The sequence below is a fragment of the Notolepis coatsorum genome (assembly GCF_963971535.1).
Source record: "Notolepis coatsorum genome assembly, chromosome: 17".
Taxonomy (NCBI): domain Eukaryota; kingdom Metazoa; phylum Chordata; class Actinopteri; order Aulopiformes; family Paralepididae; genus Notolepis; species Notolepis coatsorum.
Genome location: NC_140181.1, coordinates 19,745,786 through 19,763,326, shown reverse-complemented (window position 1 = coordinate 19,763,326; position 17,541 = coordinate 19,745,786). Strand labels below are relative to the sequence as shown.

Genomic DNA, 17,541 nt, shown 5'->3' with positions numbered 1-17,541 from the left:
CTCCTGTAGGTGCTCTTTGAGAGCGGTTTTGATGGGTAGGGATTCACATAATTTTACAGCTGTGGGTAGGGCGTTCCACATTGATGTGGCATAATTGCTAAACGTGTTTAGTCCCTTGTTTGAGCTGAATCTGGGTTTAACATGATTTGTGGAACTCCCTCTGGTGTTGTGTTCGTGGAATTCACTGACCTTTGGGAAGTATTTCGACATGTACATGGGTATCTTAGTGGTGTAGTGTATCTTACCATGGTTGTCTGCCGAGAGGGTCCTGAACAGACTCTCTGGGAGACTCTTGTCCTCCAGGGCTTCAGAGAGGGGGGCGTTGTCCTCCAGGACCACGTATTCTGCAGGAAACAAATCACAGACGGGTCAAAGAGGTTCCAGTAATGGGCAGCTTGATTTGCCAGGTCCAAAAACCAACGCTTTAAGGAGATATTTTATTTTTAGAGCATTAACTCTTTGGAATAACCTGCCTCAAAACCTCTGCTGCATTTACAGTAGATTCACTTTTAAAAATAATCTTAAATTGTATTTAACACTGTAAAGTATATATATTTTTTAGTTTCTGTGCTTGCATGTAATTTTAGCCATCTTAATTCTTACCTTCATTATGCATTGTGTGTTACTGTTTAGTACTGACTTTTAATAATTTTGTTTTGCAATAATAATTGTTTTTGTATGTTTTTTTTGTGTGGACCCCAGGAAGACTAGCTGGTTGGTATGGCACCAGCTAATGGGGATCTGAAATAAAATCAAATAAAATCAAACACCAGGACCACGTATCCTGCAGGGGAATCACAGACGAGTCAAACACCAGACATCTACATTTACTTTCAGTCATTTAGCTGAACGCTTTTATCCAAAGCCACTTACTTACAAGTTCTGTACAACAAGTCAGCCGGAAGGGTACAATTCTGCTAAGTGTCAGTGATATCGTATGTCAAACAGTGTTGAACTTGAGTGCTACAGTCTTTTAATTTTTTATATAAATGTTTTTATATAAACATTTTTAATTTTAATTTCATACACAGAGTGCTACAGTCTTGAGTGCATAGTAGTAAAGACATATTAGCATAGTAGGTAGTAGGGCTGTCCCCGACTAAGGATTTGGATAGTCGACTTTGATTGGCCGAAATTTGCCGATAGTCGACTGGTAGTCGACTACCCCCTGAATGCAAAAAAATATATATATCTTTTTTTCCCTTCATTTGGGCTGTGGGGGGTGAAGCTTAATGTCTGAAGGAGTCGACTGAAGGCTTCTTGTCCTCTGCGAAAGCATGCAATTGGTCCACTGATGGATACATCTTGATATTTGTCTAGTCTAGTGTGTTCATTAGATGGTGAAATCCTCTTTCTGTGCCCGTTTTTTAAGGCAGTTAGCCTCGCTGGTATGTGCGCCATTAGCGTTAGCCACGCTTCTAGACATCTTTGCTTTTGAAAAAAAAAAATAATAATAATAATAATTATTAATATTATAAATAATCATAAATTTTTTTGCACTGGACTAAGAGGTTGGCACTCGACCACGTCTCCTTTCAATCAATTAGTCGACTATTCGACGAATTGGGGTCGGCCCTAGTAGGTAGTAATATAGGCAAGGTAGATTCCTTAGTAGCAAAGTGAATAATATAGTAAAAGGTGTTTGCATCATTAGCCAGGGAAGCAGGCGCAGTACAATACTCACGGGAAGGATCCTTGGTGCTGTGAACTGTCACCTTGGGGATTCCAGGACCTGGGGATTTTAGAGCTACGTTATAAAACCAAACAGAGGCGGAGAAACAGGCTGAGCAGCATGCAGCTGTCATAATGTGTGCATGTGTGTGTGCGTGTGTGCGCATGCGTGTGTACGTGTGCTTGTTTGTGTATGTGTGTGTGCCTGTCTGTGCCTGTGCCTGTGCCTGTACCTGTGTGTGTGTGTGTGCGTGTTTGTTTGTGTGCGTGCATGCATGCATGCATACGTGTATATGTTTGTGTGTGTTTGTATGTGTGTGTGTGTCTGTCTGTCTGTGTCTGTGCTTGTGCCAATGTGTGTGTGTGTGTGCATGCATACGTGTATAATATATGTCTGTGTGTGTGTGTGTGTGTGTGTGTGTGTGTGTGTGTGTGTGTGTGTGTGTGTGTGTGTGTGTGTGTGTGTGTGTGTGTGTGTGTGTGTGTGTGTGTGTGTGTGTGTCTGTGTCTGTGCCTGTGCCTGTGTCTGTGCCTGTGTGTGTGTAAGTGTGTCTGTCTGTGTCTGTGCCTGTGTGTATTTGTATGTATTTGTATATTTGGTTTAAAATACAGATACATTTAACTGTAAATATGCCAGTTTAGTATATGCTTGTATATCTAAACGTGTGTTGTCATGTTTGTTTATGTGTTTGTTTAAAAAATAATAAAAAAATAAAATACAAAAAAAATATGCCAGTTTAGCCAGGTTGGCTAATTTTCAACTGTAGTCTCTGGGGCAGGTGATATGAGCACTACAATAATTAAAACACAGTAGGAATCAGTAGGTTACAATACACTAAAATACATAAAAATAAATACATTAAAATACATTACAATAGGGGGCGGTCAGGTGGCGTAACGGAGATTGCATTCGTCACCAACCCCGGAGCGGCTGGATTCGCCTGTTCGAATCCAGCTCACAGCTCCGGGGTTGTCACCAGCTTGGCTGGCCGTTCACACTAATACAATTGGCAGTATTAGAGGGTGGGAGAAGCTGGCGGGGTGGGTCCGGGTCATTGTAAACAGCGACTCCTACAGTTCGGTCGGGGCGCCTGCTAAGCGCGGATAGGATCTAAGTGGGATAGTGTGATCCTTCCACACGCTACGCCCTCTCAGTGAGAATCCGCGCTGCCAGGTGAAAAGAAGCGGCTGATTGGCTAGACGTGTGTCGGAGGAAGCACGTGGTAGCCTCCACTCTCCCAGACCGACTGTGGGGGGTAAGTGCGCAGCGACCAGGAAGGGGATTGGGAATTGGCATAACGACTAACATTGGGATGGGAGAAAATCGGAGGAAAAAGGAGGGGGGAAAAGATCAATACATTTTATTTAAAATACACTACAATACATCACAACCCCTCAGTTAAAATGGTCGCACACTTGACCATCGCTCAACCATGATTTTAAGTTAGATTTAAATTAAATGTATCTTTGATACTCCCTGAGCCGTATTGGCAGACTGTTCCAGGTGTGGGCTGCTCTCACGGAAAAGGCTGCCTGACTAAAAGCAGACCTCCTGTTTGGGACTACAGACCTGGGCCCTCATTCATCAATGTGTGCGTAGAACATGTTCTATTTCCACACGTAAGCACGGAATGTAGAACCAGTGTACGCACAGGGAAGTCGGGATTCATCACACGTGCGTACGCAGGCTCTACGCACACCTGTCATCATGAATCCCACCTTGGCTCTGCGCCGAGGCTCGTGCACACTTTCACGTATTTGCATACCAGAAACGCCCCGATTAACCATATACGGTAATGGAATACACCCATGAAATGTGGAAAAATGGACTAAGCCGAGGGAAGCGTGTCATGAGACAGGCTGACAGACGTGTACACTTACGGTGATGTCGGATATGATATCTATTAACCATTGCTGCCTGGGCAGCGCAAACACTAATAAATACCGCGCTGGAATATGACTGCCTTTTCCCGTGTTGTTTGATTAATACCCAGGGATTAAAGTTCTCCTCAATTTTATTCCAAATCGCGATGGATCTCCCGTCAATTTTCTACCTGCTGCATATGATTTCTAGAGGCATACTACAATCTATTTTGATGTCAGTATTGGGTAGCCTATATAAACAATAATACGAGAGCATATACAAGAACAATGAATCTCACTGCATGTATGATGTAGCCTGCCTTTCAATACATGAACTTGAATCCCATCATATACATAGTCTGTCCACTATCTGGTGTCATTGCAATGCGTTTTCTATTCTTTCTTATACAGTAAAAAGGGGGAAGAACACTATATTCATATGACTTGTATTCTGCTTACAGCTTCGAAATTCCACTTGTTTCGTTTAACGTAAAGCCTTTTAAATATAATCAAAACGTTCCCGTGTTTCTGCGGTCTGCGCAAAATAATAACGAGTTGAGCTTTATGATTTATGATGAATTGAAAATGGGGGACCCTGATGTAAACAAGACGAAAGTCTTTCTCTGGTCTGCATCCCCAATTAACAATTGTATGTACTGAGCTGTACTGTACTGTACCCATTCTGCAATCTGTTAATAAACTTTTCAATCAATCAATCAATCAAGCTACGCGGAGCGCAGTCAGTCAGTAGCCTACACACCCCGTATATTCCGATAACGCTATATAAACCATGCTGCATTCATTCTGAGAGAAAGATCTATTATTCCAAATGCTATTTATAGGGTTTTGACCATAATTACACTACTGTTGCTATTTTACAATGAACTATAATGAACTACGGTTCGTACAGAACATGCCAGTGTTATTATGCACAGAAGCTCATTTCCTTGTTGTAATAATATATTCTACCACTGGGCGCCAGGTACGCATGGTCTGACCTGTGCGTAGACGTAAGCACGGAGTCAAGTTCAAGTTGAAATTGATGAATCCCACTCTTTGCTTAGAAATGATCGTACGCACAGGGTAAGCACAAATCTGTGCGTAGAACACGTTGATGAATGAGGGCCCTGGTATATCTGTCAGCTGATTCTTTCTGTTTTATGAAAGTACAGATGTGTGTGTGCGTGTATGTGTGTGTGTGTGTGTGTGTGTGTGTGTGTGTGTGTGTGTGTGTGTGTGTGTGTGTGTGTGTGTGCGTGCGTGTGTGTGTGTGTGTGTGCGTGCTAATGGGTATATGTACAGGATGTGGTAGTGTGTGTGTGTGTCTCAGGGGTGCGTCTCACCGTGTTGTGTGATTGGTTGAATGCTTACCCAGGCAGTAGAGCGTGAAGTGGGTCTGATTGGGGCTGAACTCGGCTTTGAAGAAGCTACAGTCATGTATGAGGTCGCAGGAAAGACACTGGCGCTGGAAGACCCCGTCTAGGTCCACGCTGGAAAAGACAACAGAGGGTTATTGATCCCAGGCAGGGTATAAAAATGGATTTCCTACATATTAACTATTAAGCAGCTGCGTCTAGAGACAAACTATCCATTCGATGGGCTTCTCAGAAACGCTTGACGTTCAATTGACCTTTCTCAAACCGCGCCCCTCTTTCCTTGATCTTCCAATCACGGCTGTTGCTTCCCTAGCAACAGTTGTGATTGGAGGATCAAGGATACATTTACATTTTGTCATTTAGCTGACGCTTTTATCCAAAGCGACTTACAAGTTTTGTACAACAAGTCAGCAGGAAGGGTACAACTCTATCAGCTGAGTAACAATGTTCATCAAAGTGTTGTGTGTTGGTTATTTTTATTAGGACAAGTGCATGACAGTAAGGTTAGTTAGGGTTAGATTATTATTATTTTTTTCTTTCATTTCAGATAATGATTGAAGAAGTGTGTCTTTAGTCGACGGTGAAAGATTGGATGGGTTCGGCTGTCCTAACTGTGCTGGGAAGTTCCTTCCACCATTGTGGGGCAAGGACAGAGGGCGGAGCTTGAGGTGGGTCAATACGATTGAACATAAAAGCTATGGGACTGTTGGCCTGAGCCACTCAATGATTGAAGCTTTGATACTGACTTATGAATATACTGCTCTCTCTCGCTCCGACTTCCTCCTTTGCTATGGCCTTATAGCTTGATTTCACTGTATATTGTTTATATGAGATGCTGCTTTCTTGGCCAGGGTTTCCCATTTATATACCATATCACCTTATACCATGTATAAGGTATATATGTACACACATATATATATATATATATATATATATATATATATATATATATATATATATATATATATATATATATATATATATATATATATATATATATATATATATATATATATATATATAAACTAAAAGAAGAATACCTTCAAAAGAGGGGACCGCACACTCCTCAGGACTGGTTTTTGCTTTTTTATTGCACAACGCATTTAGCTTCTGCTTCCTCAGATGCTATTACATATATTATTATGTAATATATTATATATATATTATTATAATAATTATTATTATTATATATATATATAAATTATGTATTTATATATACATATAAAGTGTATTCAAAAAAAATTATAATAAGATTTATATAAATATGAATATACATACAGTATATAGTTATATATATAGTTATATATATATGTGTGTGTATGTGTGTATATATATATATATATATATATATATATATATATATATATATATATATATATTAGGGCTGTCAGTTTATCGCGTTAAATTAATGAATTACACAGCAAATGATCGCGTTATGAAAATGTACTCAAAATGAATTACAAAAATTCATTCCATAAGAACGTAGAATACACATTTACAGACTTTTTTTTTAATATGGTCCATTTGCATGTTCTTGGTATCTGATTCTAGGGACATCTATGGATCTCAGGGAATGTATTCCCAGTGTCAGAAATACTGTGTCTGTTACTAGGCTTGAGTAAATTGTAATGAACCAAATGAGAATATCAATAAATTTTTTTTTTATCTTTGACTGTGAATAACACCATGCTCAAATTGACCAGACCTGAAAAATCTAAGCAAATTAATAGATGGAAGATGATTAAACAGAAGGTTTTGTAGATACAGTACTGAATTCTGCCATCCGGTCACATGCAATTTGAAATATGATTATAGAATATAGAATATCAGGCATAAAATAGTTATGCGATTAAAATGCGATTCATTAGATTAATTAATTACAAATCCTGTAATTAATTAGATACATTTTTTTAATCGCCTGACAGCACTAATATATATATATATATATATATATATATATATATATATATATATATATATATATATATATATATATATATATATATATATATATATATATATATATATATATATATATATATATACAGACACCTTATACATGGTATAAGGTGATATGGTATATCAGAAGTAGAAGAAAAATAAGTACACAATATACAGTATATACAACAAAATACATGTATATATGTATGTAAGGGATAATGTATAGCTACAAGGTCATTGTCGCAAAATAATTGACCGACACAGAGTTTAGAATACCGAGGCGCCTCTCCGAGGTGTTCTAAACGTAGTGAAGGTCAATTATTTTGCGACAATGACCGAGTATAGGCTATACATTATCCCGCCTAATACATGGCTAACTTACTAACAATATACCTAATTCATTTTACACCATCGACAAGACGAGATCAAATGCAGACGCAGTTCTGTTCTGTCGCTCCGAGCTGTCATCGCCGGCAGGTGTGTCTGATTGCACTGATGCAGTGTGTGTCAGTGGGCTTGATTGCTTCAGCTGCGAACAGCGGTCATTATTGCTCGGCAGAGGTCCGTTATCAAGTAATAACGGACCTCTGCCGAGCGCTATTGACCAATCACAATCAAGCATTTCGGCGAATGTTAAAACGCCATGTAATAAAATATATATACTGTATATGTATATGTGTATGTAGTATCGAATAAAAGTTAATGGAATCTCATTCTGTTTTGGAAAAAGGAGTTTATTTGATCTCTGGGATGTACATGGTTAAAATAACGATGAAATAAAAGTGGAAATAAAAAAGCGTCCCTCTCCACACTCAACGCTCGCACATCTCATACAGAACTAGATCGCGTCCACCGCTCTAGACCGGTCTAAACCGGTCGCCTCCTATACGGGATCAGGTTTAGAGAGGCCCGCGGCGCTGTAATAAAAGAAAAAAACAATATAAAACTTCCAAGGCGTGAGGAGGAGGAGGAGGATGAGGATGAGCGGCAGCACATCCATCACAGGTGGTGGACAGGATGCTACGTCTCAGTGACTCTGTGCTTCTGCACCACAGAACCTTCCGGATAGATGTATAAACTGGGCCGTCCGCCACAGAGCCTCCGGTGAGGCCGGAGCGCTCTTCATCTCTGCCACGACGGCCCTTCAGCTCACAGCCCTTCAGCTCACAGCTCACTCACCTCTTGCTCACACGAGATCGGCAGGACCAAGCAGACGACTAGTTAAATATGTGAGCAAATACTGTTCACGTTTGGGAGTGGAAATACCTACTGTAGGAATGTAATAATGAAATATTTACTCATGAATGTAATAACCTTTTCTGAAAATATTCTGATGTTGTCTACAATGTTTTACCGTTTTTAGATTATCATTGTTAATTAAATGAATTGTGATTGTCATATGTAAATACAAGTGATTGTCATATGTATCTCATGTATTGTTATGTTTTGTGTTGTCTTTCTGTGTGGACCCCAGGAAGACTAGCTCACCACTTAGGTGGCAGCTAATGGGGATCCTTTTAAACAATAAACAATAAACCCTTCTGAGTTTTATTCCGCGGTCGACGGCTTCGTTGCTCTCTCCGGCTGTGAGGGTGGAAATTAGTGGCAATTTTTTTTTACACAAGAGTGAATCGGGAACGGTGCCCGGTTTGTGTTACAATTTGGGTTGGTGTGTGTTGGACCCAGGTGCAGTGCAGAACGGAAAGACGAGAGAGGCAGGTGTTGATTGTTATGCACATTTTATGTCTGCACTTTATGCATAGCTTTTATTTAGTCGGATACCTGGCCTGCTAATAGTCTTTTATAGATTTGAATGTCAGAAATCTACCATAACCAGTAAGAAATCGATTACAATCTTTTTCTTCATTTTTTTTCTTTTTTCTTTCATAGATTTTAATGACAGAAATCTATTACACATTTTCTGGGTGGTTTGGTTTTAATATGCCTATGTCTATTATATGTCTACCTCACTGCTGTGAAGCACTTTGGGCTGGAATTCTTGTATGAAAGGTACTATAAAAATAAACATTATTATTATATATATCCGACCTAGGCCATATGAACAACCCATATTAATCCTTAAATCCAGACATCCGCGAATAAATTAGTTTGAAACAAAAACATGAATCCTATGAGTATGTAGTCGTCAGAAAAATAAACAGACTATATTTTCTGCGTAACTATACTTTTATGGCTGCGTTCACTGTTGTTTAATTTGGAATTGATTTGTATTTTCGGTTTTTAATATGGAGCGGAAGCAATTCCTGTATTTTAATGGTGCAACATTTGTCTTCCAAACTGTTTTTCGACGGGGAGAGCATCCTTACCTGTAAAGATGTCTGCTTTGCCTCGATTCCTCTGTGCTCAGGAAATAGCTGCGTGGACAGAAGAAATCCAACACAATTGACGATGACTGATGAAATAACTCAATAACAACAAGCTACGCGGCAATAATCACACACATTCATAAATTCAGTGTCTCTTCCATTGATTGGCAGACACCCAGTCTGGTGAAAACCCATCTTATATATATATTTGTGTTTCCTGACTCATGGCAGACACCGTGAGTAACGATGACTCACTTCCTGTGCCAGATTTACATCAGAGTACGTTCTAAATTCAGCTGACTGTGAACAGGAGTGGGACTTGGGACAGAGAGAGAGTGATCGCTCTGCTTGAAGGCAAACAGCAGTGCCACCTCACTCTGGGACCATCTGGCTGCACCTGCGGTTCTCACGGACGCTCTAGGACGCAGAGAGCCTGCACGCTCGTACCTCACTCTGCCTGAGCAGGAGCCTGGACCCCGTACCTCACTCTGCCTGAGCAGCAGAGAGCCTGCGCCCCCGTACCTCACTCTGCCTGAGCAGAGAGCCTGCGCCCCCGTACCTCACTCTGCCTGAGCAGCAGCAGAGAGCCTGCGCCCCCGTACCTCACTCTGCCTGAGCAGCAGCAGAGAGCCTGCGCCCCCGTACCTCACTCTGCCTGAGCAGCAGCAGAGAGCCTGCGCCCCCGTACCTCACTCTGCCTGAGCAGCAGCAGAGAGCCTGCGCCCCCGTACCTCACTCTGCCTGAGCAGCAGCAGAGAGCCTGCGCCCCCGTACCTCACTCTGCCTGAGCAGAAGCAGAGAGCCTGCGCCCCCGTACCTCACTCTGCCTGAGCAGCAGCAGAGAGCCTGCGCCCCCGTACCTCACTCTGCCTGAGCAGCAGCAGAGAGCCTGCGCCCCCGTACCTCACTCTGCCTGAGCAGCAGCAGAGAGCCTGCGCCCCCGTACCTCACTCTGCCTGAGCAGCAGCAGAGAGCCTGCGCCCCCGTACCTCACTCTGCCTGAGCAGCAGCAGAGAGCCTGCGCCCCCGTACCTCACTCTGCCTGAGCAGAAGCAGAGAGCCTGCGCCCCCGTACCTCACTCTGCCTGAGCAGCAGCAGAGAGCCTGCGCCCCCATACCTCACTCTGCCTGAGCAGCAGCAGAGAGCCTGCGCCCCCGTACCTCACTCTGCCTGAGCAGCAGCAGAGGGCCTGCGCCCCCGTACCTCACTCTGCCTGAGCAGCAGAGAGCCTGCGCCCCCGTACCTCACTCTGCCTGAGCAGCGCGGTAACGGCAGGATAAAAACAATGGTCTGACTCTAATACTGTCTCCTTTTTAATACCAGTGCCTTGCCCTTTTGTCTTTTCTCACCGAGATCACTATGCCTTACATTAACCCTTTCACTACCACACTACAGAAGGTTAACCCTTTCACTAACACACTACAGAAGGTTAACCATTTCACTACTACACTACATAAGGTTAACCTTTCACTACCACACAACAGAAGGTTAATCCTTTCACTACCATACTACAGAAGGTTAACCCTTTCACTACCACACTACAGACGGTTAACCTTTCACTACCACACTACAGACGGTTAACCCTTTCACTACCACACTACAGAAGGTTAACCCTTTCACTATTTCACTACCACACTACAGAAGGTTAACCTTTCACTACCACACTACAGAAGGTTAACCCTTTCACTACCACACTACAGAAGGTTACCCTTTCACTACCACACTACAGAAGGTTAACCTTTCACTACCACACTACAGAAGGTTAACCCTTTCACTACCACACTACAGACGGTTAACCCTTTCACTACCACACTACAGAAGGTTAACCCTTTCACTACCACACTACAGAATGTTAATCTTTCACTACCACACTACAGAAGGTTAACCCTTTCACTACCACACTACATAAGGTTAACCCTTTCACTACCACACAACAGAAGGTTAATCCTTTCACTACCATACTACAGAAGGATAACCCTTTCACTACCACACTACAGACGGTTAACCTTTCACTACCACACTACAGACGGTTAACCCTTTCACTACCACACTACAGAAGGTTAACCCTTTCACTATTTCACTACCACACTACAGAAGGTTAACCTTTCACTACCACACTACAGAAGGTTAACCCTTTCACTACCACACTACAGAAGGTTACCCTTTCACTACCACACTACAGAAGGTTAACCTTTCACTACCACACTACAGAAGGTTAACCCTTTCACTACCACACTACAGACGGTTAACCCTTTCACTACCACACTACAGAAGGTTAACCCTTTCACTACCACACTACAGAATGTTAATCTTTCACTACCACACTACAGAAGGTTAACCCTTTCACTACCACACTACATAAGGTTAACCCTTTCACTACCACACTACATAAGGTTAACCCTTTCACTGCCACACTACAGACGGTTAACCATTTCACTACCACACTACAGACAGTTAACCCGTTCACTACCAAACTACAGAAGGTTAACCCTTTCACTACCACACTACAGAAGGGTTAACCCTTTCACTACCACACTACGGAAGGTTAACCCTTTCACTACCACACTACAGAAGGTTAACCCTTTCACTAACACACTACAGAAGGTTAACCCTTTCACTGCCACACTACAGACGGTTAACCATTCACTACCACACTACAGACAGTTAACCCGTTCACTACCACACTACAGAAGGTTAACCCTTTCACTACCACACTACAGAAGGGTTAACCCTTTCACTACCACACTACAGAAGGTTAACCCTTTCACTACCACACTACAGAAGGGTTAACCCTTTCACTAACACACTACAGAAGGTTAACCCTTTCACTACCACACTACAGAAGGTTAACCCTTTCACTGCCACACTACAGACGGTTAACCATTTCACTACCACACTACAGACAGTTAACCCGTTCACTACCACACTACAGAAGGTTACCCTTTCACTACCACACTACAGAAGGTTAACCTTTCACTACCACACTACAGAAGGTTAACCCTTTCACTACCACACTACAGACGGTTAACCCTTTCACTACCACACTACAGAAGGTTAACCCTTTCACTACCACACTACAGAATGTTAATCTTTCACTACCACACTACAGAAGGTTAACCCTTTCACTACCACACTACAGCCAGTTAACCCTTTCACTACCACACTACAGAAGGTTAACCCTTTCACTGCCACACTACAGACGGTTAACCATTTCACTACCACACTACAGACAGTTAACCCGTTCACTACCACACTACAGAAGGTTAACCCTTTCACTACCACACTACAGAAGGGTTAACCCTTTCACTACCACACTACAGAAGGTTAACCCTTTCACTACCACACTACAGAAGGTTAACCCTTTCACTGCCACACTACAGACGGTTAACCATTCACTACCACACTACAGACAGTTAACCCGTTCACTACCACACTACAGAAGGTTAACCCTTTCACTACCACACTACAGAAGGTTAACCATTTCACTACTACACTACATAAGGTTAACCTTTCACTACCACACTACAGAAGGTTAACCCTTTCACTACCACACTACAGAAGGTTAACCCTTTCACTACCACACTACAGACGGTTAACCTTTCACTACCACACTACAGACAGTTAACCCTTTCACTACCACACTACAGACGGTTAATCCTTTCACTACCACACTACAGAAGGTTAACCTTTCACTACCACACTACAGAAGGTTAACCTTTCACTACCACACTACAGACGGTTAATCCTTTCACTACCACACTACAGAAGGTTAACCTTTCACTACCACACTACAGAAGGTTAACCTTTCACTACCACACTACAGAAGGTTAACCATTTCACTACTACACTACATAAGGTTAACCTTTCACTACCACACTACAGAAGGTTAATCCTTTCACTACCACACTACAGAAGGTTAACCCTTTCACTACCAAACTACAGAAGGTTAACCCTTTCACTACCACACTACAGACGGTTAACTGGTACTGAAAGGGTTACAGTCGTCTGGGGTTTTGTGTCTTGTGTTCTTTTTATGTACCCTCACTTCCTGAAGGAACAATTCGTAATGCTGCTCCACAATAGCTGTCTCTCCAGTAATCTGCTCTAAGCCTACATGAACCCGTGATTATTTTAATGGTCTATTCCACCCCCCGACTACCTCCTGGCATCTGCACGGCCCGGAGCGATGGGCTGTTTCTCTCTAAAGACCATACAGGGTGATTTCACACACAGCGCCACACGCCACGACACAGGCTCTCACGTACATCTTCCCCGTCTCCTCGTCCAGGGCGCAGAGGAAGGTGACGTCCCAGTTCCCGGACGTCAAGAAGCGCGGCGGGACGGAGGGGACGGCGGTCTGCGTTTCCCCCGCGGAGGCGGAGAGAGGAACGAGAGAAGCGGAGGAAGAGAGGAGCAGAGGGGAGATAGGAGAGAGGAACGAGAGAAGCGGAGGAAGATAGGAGCAGAGGGGAGATAGGAGAGAGGAACGGGAGAAGCGGAGGAAGAGAGGAGCAGAGGGGAGAGAGGAGAGAGGAACGAGAGAAGCGGAGGAAGATAGGAGCAGAGGGGAGATAGGAGAGAGGAACCAGAGAAGCGGAGGAAGAGAGGAGCAGAGGGGAGATGGAGAGAGCAACGAGAGAAGCGGAGGAAGATAGGAGCAGAGGGGAGATGGAGAGAGGAACGAGAGAAGCGGAGGAAGAGAGGAGCAGAGGGGAGATGGAGAGAGGAACGAGAGAAGCGGAGGAAGAGAGGAGCAGAGGGGAGATAGGAGAGAGGAACGAGAGAAGCGGAGGAAGAGAGGAGCAGAGGGGAGATGGAGAGAGGAACGAGAGAAGCGGAGGAAGAGAGGAGCAGAGGGGAGATAGGAGAGAGGAACGAGAGAAGCGGAGGAAGATAGGAGCAGAGGGGAGATGGAGAGAGGAACGAGAGAAGCAGAGGAAGATAGGAGCAGAGGGGAGATGGAGAGAGGAATGAGAGAAGCAGAGGAAGATAGGAGCAGAGGGGAGAGAAAAGCAGAGGAAGAGAGAAGCGGAGGAAGAGAGAAAAGCAGAGGAAGAGAGAAGCGGAGGAAGAGAGAAAAGCAGAGGAAGAGAGAAGCGGAGGAAGATTAGATTTTGATTTTATTTTATTAGGGATCCCCATTAGCTGGTGCCATAGCAACCAGCTAGTCTTCCTGGGGTCCACACACAAAAAAACATACAAAAACAATTATTATTGCAAAAACAAAATTATTAAAAGTCAGTACACACAATGCATAATGAAACTACTGTAACGATTAAGATAGCTAAAATTACATTACAGTGTAAAACAAAAACAAAAACTTACTTTACAGTGTTAAAAACAATTTAAGATTATTTTTAAAAGTGAATCTACTGTAAATGCAGCAGAGGTTTTGAGGCAGGTTATTCCAAAGAGTTAATGCTCTAAAAATAAAAGATCTCCTTAAAGCGTTGGTTTTTTTACCTGGTAATTCAAGCTGCCCACTACTGGAACCTCTAGTGTAATGCTCGTGCACAGTATTACTAAAAACAACCTGATTATGTATAAAAACAGGAGTTTTACTGCTCATGACCAACTTGAACAGCACAAGTATATTAAAAGACAATCTATTTTCAACGTTAAGCCAAGAGAGGCGGGCATGCATACGGCTCACATTAGACATAGAAGAGAGGAGCAGAGGAGAGAGAAAAGCAGAGGAAGAGAGAAGCGGAGGAAGAGGAGCAGAGGAAGAGAGAAGCAGAGGAAGAGGTTAACCGTCTGTAGTGTGGTAGTGAAAGGGTTAACCTTCTCTATTGCGGTAGTGAAAGGGTTAACTGATGACTGTATAATGAGGGGAGACAAATGAGGACAAATAGGTTTGCCTACAGGAGGTGAAGCAGAGAGTGAAGCGGCAACACTTTAATAATCGAGTCATCACACGGTGCTTATTGTCACACAGTTGAAAAGTTAACAATGTGTTTAGCAGTAAAGCGCTGGAGGGCGACACAAGGGCGTAAAAGTTAACGCCCTCAGACTGACCTGGACGGGGAAGCTAGAGGAGCAGAGGAGAGAGAGGAGAGAGGAGAGGAGCAGAGGAGAGAGAGGAGAGAGGAGAGAGGAGAGAGGAGAGAGGAGTGGAGCAGAGGAGAGAGAGGAGAGAGGAGAGAGGAGAGAGGAGAGAGGAGAGGGGAGAGGAGCAGAGGAGAGGAGAGGAGAGAGGAGAGAGGAGAGAGGAGAGGAGCAGAGGAGAGAGAGGAGAGAGGAGAGAGGAGAGAGGAGAGAGGAGAGGAGCAGAGGAGCAGATGAGCAGAGGAGAGAGGAGAGGAGCAGAGGAGAGAGGAGAGGAGCAGAGGAGCAGATGAGCAGAGGAGAGAGGAGAGGAGCAGAGGAGAGAGGAGACGAGCAGAGGAGATAGGAGAGAGGAGAGGAGCAGAGGAGCAGAGGGGAGGAGAGGAGAGAGGAGAGAGGAGAGAGGAGAGGAGCAGAGGAGCAGATGAGCAGAGGAGAGAGGAGAGGAGCAGAGGAGAGAGGAGAGGAGCAGAGGAGCAGATGAGCAGAGGAGAGAGGAGAGGAGCAGAGGAGAGAGGAGAAGAGCAGAGGAGATAGGAGAGAGGAGAGGAGCAGAGGAGCAGAGGGGAGAGGAGCAGAGGAGAGGAGCAGAGGAGCAGAGGAGAGAGGAGAGGAGCAGAGGAGAGTAGCAGAGGAGAGAGGAGAGGAGCAGAGAGGAGAGAGGAGCAGAGGGGAGAGGAGCAGAGGAGAGAGGAGAGGAGAGAGGAGAGAGGCTAGGAGAGGAGCAGAGGAGCAGAGAGGAGAGGGGAGAGGAGCAGAGGAGAGAGGAGAGAGGAGAGAGGAGAGGGGCAGAGAGGAGAGAGGAGAGGAGCGAGGAGCAGAGGAGCAGAGGGGAGAGGAGCAGAGGGGAGAGGAGAGGAGAGAGGAGATAGGATAGAGGAGAGGAGCAGAGGAGAGAGGAGAGGAGAGAGGAGCAGAGGAGAGAGGAGAGGAGAGAGGAGCGGAGGAGAGAGGAGAGGAGCAGAGGGGAGAGGAGAGGAGCAGAGGGGAGAGGAGAGGAGCAGAGGAGAGAGGAGAGAGAGGAGAGAGAGAGGAGAGAGAGGAGAGATGAGAGAGGGGAGAGAGAGAGGAGAGAGGAGAGAGGATAGGAGAGGAGAGAGAGGAGCAGAGGAGAGAGGAGAGAGAGGAGAGATGAGAGAGAGAGGAGAGAGGAGAGAGGAGAGAGGAGAGAGAGGAGAGAGAGGAGAGAGGAGAATAGAGAGGAGAGGGGAGAGAAGCAGGGGAGAGGAGCAGAGACTGACCTGGGCGAGGAGGCTAGAGGAGCAGAGGAGAGGAGCAGAGGAGAGAGAGAGGAGAGGAGAGGAGCAGAGGAGACGAGAGGAGAGAGGAGAGAGGAGAGGAGAGAGGAGCAGAGGAGAGAGGAGAGGAGCAGAGGAGAGAGAGAGGAGAGGAGCAGAGGAGACGAGAGGAGCAGAGGAGACGAGAGAGGAGAGAGGAGCAGAGGAGAGAGGAGCAGAGGAGAGAGGAGGCCGTTACCCACTAATACTAAAAATACAAAATAGAGCAATTAACTTTTGGACACACCTAAAACAAAGTGACCCCCTCTCGTACCATTATCAAGCCCTGCAGTGCCAAGAGCTGAGAAGCATCAGGAACCCCCTTACCCAGCTGGTCCTGAGGCTGAGTCCACAAACCTGCTCTCTTAACACACCTCAGGAACAGAACACATTACCAATCAGAATAAATAAAATTACTACACAGCTAAAACAAAACTACATCACCTATTGGAAAACACAAACAAAAGCACAGAGCAAAATGCAGTGCTATCTGGCTCTAAATCGACAGTACACCATAGCAGATTATTTGAGCATGGTGGTGACTGATCAACAACTAAAAAGAACCTTGACAAAATACAGACTGAGTGAGCACAGCCTCGCTGTTGAAAAGGGGAGGCACAGGAAAACCTGGCTTCCTGCAGAGCAGAGGCTGTGCTGTCATTGCATCCTCAGTGAGCCTGAAACTGAGTTGCACTTCCTCACCAAATGCGAAAAATATAAATATATTAGAGAAACGCATTTACATTTTTTTTTATTAATAACAAAAGGTTTTCTTGCACTACCAGATACAGAAAAACAACCAGTCCTACTAGGGGAGGACTCAACAAGCTGTGAGCTAGCAGCAGCCTGTGTTGCTGCCTGCCATAGACTGAGGGACAGTGAGTGACAGTCACCTGACATGTTTATGCCGTAATATTTGATGTTTTATTTTATGATGATATTTTGTATGTACTTTGATATCTGTTTGTAATCCATGTTTATGTTTAATATTAATCATTTGCTTTGGCAACATGTAGAAGTACGGCATGCCAATAAAG

The 17,541-nt window shown here is 44.1% G+C and overlaps 1 protein-coding gene across 1 annotated transcript in view; it reads right to left on the bottom strand.

Annotated features, from left to right (window-relative positions):
• The window catches only part of LOC311243961 (inactive dipeptidyl peptidase 10-like), a gene marked incomplete at both ends in the record, with an annotated part of 64,783 nt that overhangs the window by 23,004 nt on the left and 24,238 nt on the right, over window positions 1-17,541 (bottom strand). The window contains 5 exons of the mRNA XM_084333368.1: window positions 246-344; window positions 1,685-1,732; window positions 4,906-5,024; window positions 9,179-9,226; window positions 13,445-13,536. Of these exons, the coding sequence (XP_084189494.1) occupies window positions 246-344; window positions 1,685-1,732; window positions 4,906-5,024; window positions 9,179-9,226; window positions 13,445-13,536 (406 nt within the window). The remainder of the gene's footprint in view (window positions 1-245; window positions 345-1,684; window positions 1,733-4,905; window positions 5,025-9,178; window positions 9,227-13,444; window positions 13,537-17,541) is intronic.